The sequence below is a fragment of the Molossus molossus genome, unplaced genomic scaffold, assembly GCF_014108415.1.
Source record: "Molossus molossus isolate mMolMol1 unplaced genomic scaffold, mMolMol1.p scaffold_m16_p_21, whole genome shotgun sequence".
NCBI classification, from domain to species: Eukaryota; Metazoa; Chordata; class Mammalia; order Chiroptera; family Molossidae; genus Molossus; species Molossus molossus.
The window spans coordinates 29930497-29936496 of NW_023425357.1; the positions used below are offsets into that span (position 1 = coordinate 29930497).

The following is a 6000-nucleotide window of genomic DNA, read 5'->3' on the forward strand; positions in this document are numbered from 1 at the left end:
CTGTCCCCTCTCCTCATTCTCCTCTACATAGCAGCTAAAGAATTTAAAAAAAAAACACAAACCATTTATTTTCTCTTCCCTGCTGAAATCAGCGATCACCTCTTTGCCCTGGCATTCCAGGCCGTCCCTGAGCTGTCCTCTGCCCACCTCTCATCTCCTCTCCCATGCGTATGGCAGTGTAGCCTCTGTAGTGCTCCTCCAGACCCTCCTCCACGATGGGCTCAGCGCAGGGGCCATTCTCGAGAGTGGTCCCACCCCAGCGACCCTCAGTCACATCACCCTGTTTGATTTTCTCTGTCACACTTATTACCAACTGGTGCATGTCATTGTGTTTGGTTTCCTAAATAGTAAGTCCTCAAGGGTGGGGCCTGGTTCATCACTTTGTCACCAGTACCTACAAGAGCACCTGCCCAGAGCAGGTGCTGGGCCACTACACTGTCTCAGTGCCCATCCTCCAGGCTAACAGACAGCGATGGCTTTCATTTGGAGTCCAGTGGGGTTGGAATTAACCACCCAGCTATCATTTTTGGTCAGCAAAGTTGGTTAAAATGCCTTTACTAAAGATGCTTTTCCTCCGAGTCCAGACTCGCAGGGCTGGTCCAGCATCTCAGGGTCAGAGTTAGCAGTCTGCACTCGAGCGTCTAGCGTTGCTCCCTCTCACCGGTAAGCGACCCACAGCTTCCTCGGCAGCGCTCTCCCTCAGCCCACAGCTCTGCGGGCTGCCGAGGCGGAGGCCAGCGGGCTTCGGAGAAGGGAGCAGGCATAGAAAGGGTACATAGGCTTGGCTTGGTCTGCTGCCTGGCAATCAGATTGAAGGTCACAGAGCTTGATGATTGGAAACCAAGTGTGTTTTTGATTTGGAGAGGCATGAAGGAGAGACCAGAGAAAGTAATTTTCTTTCTCCAAAGAATCTCTCTGTGACCCCCAACTCACTCTTTCAGAACCAGCCCAACATGGAAGTGAGATGGGAGGAAAGCAATGGAGAAGAAACTTAATTAAAATCACCACCCTGTCACTCTGGCCCTCAAGATGTTTGCAAGTCACAGCTCTCCCATGGGGGTGGAGATGACACAGGCTTGTGCAGTATTGGACAGATTGCTTCTTTCAGTTGCATTTCTCAGGGCAAAAAAAGCCTTTTATTACAGCCTTCCAGAGCTTTATCCTAGTTCAGAGTGCCTCCCTGCCCACTGCTCTGGTGTTGGGCGTTGGGGTCTCCCCTTTCCTTCCCGTGTTTGTGCGGGACTGAATGCACATTGGCCCTGCTCGCAGCCGACGAGTAACAGCCCTGAAGCACCCAGTTCTCTTCAGGTGTCCCTGTACGTAGGCAGGAGGCCTCTTGTGGGTGGGTGACCAGTCATGTAAGGGAGCTTTTGGAGGTGAACACACCCATTTGGAGGTGGGGACCCTCCCATCCTCACAGACCTCTAACATCTTGGCAGGGCGGGTGGCTGTCCTTTCATTTGCGGCGGGGGCTCCCAGAGGTAGGTGCTGGCATGCTCCCTGGACGCATTTTCTACCCTTGTCCTCTTCTATTTTTCCTTTCCTCCTCATTGACCTGGATCTCAAGAAAATTGGTGGAGAAAAGTAATTTGGTTTGAAAGAGGAAAAAGATATCAGAGCCTGTTGTCTCTAACCTGGTTCTGAAAGAAAGAGCTAGAAAATCCCTTAGGTTTTGATCCTGTTAGCTTATTTTATTGATGAAAGTAAAAAACTGCTGCCTCTTAAATGGGGCCCATAACGCAGTACTAGAGGGAAGGGATGATCCCCCACCCCGTTTCCCAGTGGACTAGGCTGAGTCAGCCTGGGTCCCCAGCAGTGAGCGTGCAGGCCAGAAAACACCATCACACTTGTCAGCTGGCAGTTCTCTCCTGGGACCGTGACCTGCTTCAGATGCCTGGAAACTTCCCAGGGCCCAGTTTAAACAGGCCTTTACTCAGGCCGTTTTGGAGGAGGGGCTTTCCCCATGAGTCCTTCCTCTGTCCAGAGCATTTGTCCCTTGGTACCTGTTCCAGCTGTCCCGGGTCCTGAGGCCCTACAGTGATCAGTCAGAAATGGGAAGCAAGTACCCCGCAATGCTCATAGCTGTTTGGGGTTTTATTGTTTACAAAGCAGTTTTCAGGGTTTCATTGTATCGTGAGAGGGGCGCTGTGATTTTCATTCCTGTTTTACAGAGAAGACAAATAAGGCACAGGAAATGAAGTCTCTTGCCCAGAGTCACACAAATAGTAAATGTCAAAGCCATCATCATCCTTGGCATCTTTTCTCTGTCTCGGAGGTGGGGGTGTCCATGTCTGATAGAAATTTTGTTCCTGGTCAGCTCTTGGCAGTAAACCAAATCCATCACAAGGACTCTGCTAGCAGCTGCAGATGGCTATGAATGAGGAATGAAGTCGCCAGACCTGTCTTGATGGCCTTTGTCTGGAGTGCCCTTGAGAATTCAGTTACATTCTGCACATGTGCCCCTCTTTGCTGCCTGAGGCCTTCCCCAAACCTGAACTCTGCCTGCACCTGCCTCTTTACACCAAGCCTGGCTTCACTCTTGATAGTCCCAAGGTCAGCTGGACCGCCACAGCTTTAGGGAACCTTCAGGGCCATTATTCATGCTCAGCATACATCCTAGCGTAAGTATCACTTCCTCTTCTTTAAAGGAAAGTCAAGAAGAAAGACCACAAATGCTCAAAGCCGCATACCAGACTTCCTTTTCCTTACCCCGACCCACTCTTTGACAGGTAACAACACTGGGTAATGGCTCTCTTGAAACATGCCCTAATTCCTCTTGAGCAAAGTTCACCCCTTTTTTCTGCTGGAACTTCTGGGGGCATTTAAAGCACAACCCTGTCAGCACGATGATCCCCAGCATGATCTTCCCCCAGAGTTGGTTGGCTGGAGTGGGGAGACGTGATGTCTGTAGTGTGACAAAGCCCTTCCATTGATTTTGGTTAACAGTCCCCACTGGAGAGTCCTGGGTCCCTTGGTGACAGATGGACAGGGAATTTGTTCTGTCATGTGTTTACCTCCCTGTCAGTTTCCCCTGTTTTCTCTGTATCAAAGGTGTCCATGCCCTGGCCTGTGTGGCGCAGTGTAGAGCGTCAGCCTGCTCACTGAAGAGTTACGGGTCTAGCCCTGGCCAGTTTGGTTCAGCGGCTGGAGCGTCGGCCTGTAGATCAGAGTCCCGTGTTTGGTTCCCGCTAAAGGCACGTACCAAAAAAAAATTTTTTTTAAAAGAATAAAAAGCCCAGCTGGTGTGGCTCAATGGTTGAGCGTCAACCCATGCACCACGAGATCACCAGTTCGATTCCTAGTCAGGGCACATGCCCAGGTTGTGGGCCAAATCCCCAGGAGGAGGCATGCAGGAGGCAGCCAATCAGTGTTCTCTCTCATCGATGTTTCTCTTTCTCGCTCCCTCTCCCTTCCTCTCACTAAAATCAATAAAGAAAAAAATTATTTTTTTAATTAAACAAAAAGAGTTACAGGTTTGATTCCCGATCAAGGGCACATACCTGAGTTGCGGGTTTGATCCCCAGCCCCTGTCCCAGCACATGTGGGAGGCAACCAGTCAGTGTGTCTCTCTCAAATCGATGTTTCTCTCTCTCTCTCCCTCTCCCTTTTTCTTCCCCTACCCTCTACTTTCTAAAAATTAATGGAAAAATATGCTCAGATGAGGATTAACAAAAAGGGGGGAGGGCAGTGTCGGTAGCTTTCCCATCCACCAGGGAATCTGAAATTCAAATTAAACGGGCATCCTGTATTTCACTTGAGAAATCTAACAACCTGACCCTGAGTGCTTCTAGAGTCAAACCTAGGAGCAGGCCATTCTGGCCTCTAGTTGGCAGTTTTGACATAGCCACTTAGTTCCTGATCCCAGACCAGGTCATGGCTACTAGTTACTAATAACACACATCTAGAGAACTGACTACTCCTCTTGGATTGAATGTCCTCAGGACCCTGATGGAAGCTAGCTTCCCAAAATGATGGTGACAGCAGTTACTGCCATTTTATTGAGCACCTACTCTGTGCTAACTAAGTTGGCTAGGTTATGGTGGCTTAGAGTCAACAACCAGCAAATGCAGAGTCAGGAATCAAATTTAGAGCCATCCTCTCTGTAGTAAGACATAGGGCAGCTTGCCTGGAGAGCATAGGACAGCCTCCATTTATAGGGTGCTGTGAGAGGGGAAAGTAAGGGCCTGAACTCAGCCAAGGAACATACATTCCTAAACCTGAGAAAGTTCTCACCATAAACGTAACAGCCTTGTAATGACAGGTGCACATTTTCCACAGTGCAACAAAATAAAAATTAGTTCAGAGATTCAGTTATGTGTCCCATTTTCAATGGTAATTTTGCTCTCTCAATAGATTAATTAGCAGCAGATATCCCCTCCCTCAGGGCAAATCACAGCACACTTTATGGCAAAAAGGAGCATTAAAATACAGCTGTGTCAAACCTGCTTTCTTCAGCCCTGTGCTTCCTTCCCATCCTGCCTGGGAGGACCCAGGGATGCCTCATTTACTAAAACACTGACTTTTTTTTTATCCTCAAGGACATTTTTCCATTTTTTGTTCAGATAGGGTAGGAGGGAGAGAGAGAAACATTGACGTGAAAGGGACACATCGAGTGGCTGCCACCCACATGACCAACCAGGGCCGGGGACAAACTGCAACCAACGTACATGCCCTTAATGGGAACCAAACCCGGGTCTCTCTGGACCGCAGGTCAGTGCTCTAACTGCTGAGCCAAACCGGCCAGGGTAAAAACACTGACTTTTTAAGGGGCCCCTGTATGTGGACTGTGGGCTGCAGAGGCACTTGATCCCCACCAACTCAGCACACCACTAAGGTCAGGAAATATGGCATCACTATTTTGCTCTTGAGAGAAATGAATCTCATTGACGTTCAGTCCTTGACCAGAGTGTAAGCGAGCCGGGCTCTGAACCTGTTCTTGGCTCAACCTGTTCTTGGCTCAACCGGTGTTCTTCTTTTCTTAAAGTCCTGTTACAAAGTTGTAACATTTTCCTGCCACCATGCTTCTTGTGTATTTTCCCTTTGATAAGTTGTTGCTTTCTTTTTTCATCTTATTTTCATTCATATCTGAACCAAAAACATTCTTTAGACCAAACATGAGGGTGGTGTTACTGAGAGTCAGGGGTGGTCACTCTGAGCACCAACTGTGATCATCTGTTTGCCTTCGCTGTAACCGGTGATCCCGCTGCCCAAATGGACCTGTTCACACCTGGGGGGATGGGACAGTTCAGTGGAGACACTTTTCTTACTGGATTCTGTTGACAAACATCTTTTTCATTTTCTTCTAGGTACATTGAACGGAAAGCTTTTCTAGACCGAGTGGATCACAGGCAGTTTGAAATTGAGCGAGATCTCAGGCTGAGCAAAATGAAACCCTAATGTTATGGGGGGAGGGGGATCAGTAGCAACTTAATCCTGTTTACAATGTGAGCTTCTTGTGCATCTGAAATGTCTCCGGTGTTTCTCCTCGACTTTCCCAGCAAGGCCTTTTTTTCTACACTGAATTGCTGTCTTTGTATCTTCATTTCATGTGGTTTCATTCATTTTACTTTTGAAAGTTTGTCCTTAAATAAAAGTAAAAAATAAAAGTTGGTCCTATAAGAGGCTGGTGAAGATGATGACACCACTCACCTTTCCATTATTCTCCAGCAGAGTCCCCAGCCAAGCCAGTACACTCCAGACCTGTTGGGCTGGTCACAGTGAGGATGTGAACTTGGGGGCTGTGGGGCTCTTTCTGAAGTCAGTCTGGCCCCAGAGACTGATGGCAGGCGGGAGGCTCCCTAGTTAGTATTGGTGGCACGCTGGTTCTAGCCGTGCTTCTCTCCTCAATGGGGTTCCTGTTACTGGTATAAAGTTAGGATGAAAATAAGGATATATTATTGAGGAATTAGGATTTTTTTTTTACCTTCACTTTTTTTATTTTATCCTCACTCAAGGATATGTCCACTGATTCTAGAGAGAGAGGGAGGGAGGGAGGGAGGG

General features: G+C 48.3%; 1 protein-coding gene across 1 annotated transcript in view; it reads left to right on the forward strand.

The window, feature by feature from the left end:
• CFDP1 (craniofacial development protein 1) overlaps nucleotides 1-5636 on the forward strand; it is a 121583-nt gene extending 115947 nt beyond the window's left edge. Inside the window, exon 7 of the mRNA XM_036275717.1 lies at nucleotides 5307-5636. Coding sequence (XP_036131610.1) covers nucleotides 5307-5397 — 91 coding nt within the window. The 3' untranslated portion in view covers nucleotides 5398-5636. The remainder of the gene's footprint in view (nucleotides 1-5306) is intronic.
• Nucleotides 5637-6000: the final 364 nt, after the last annotated feature.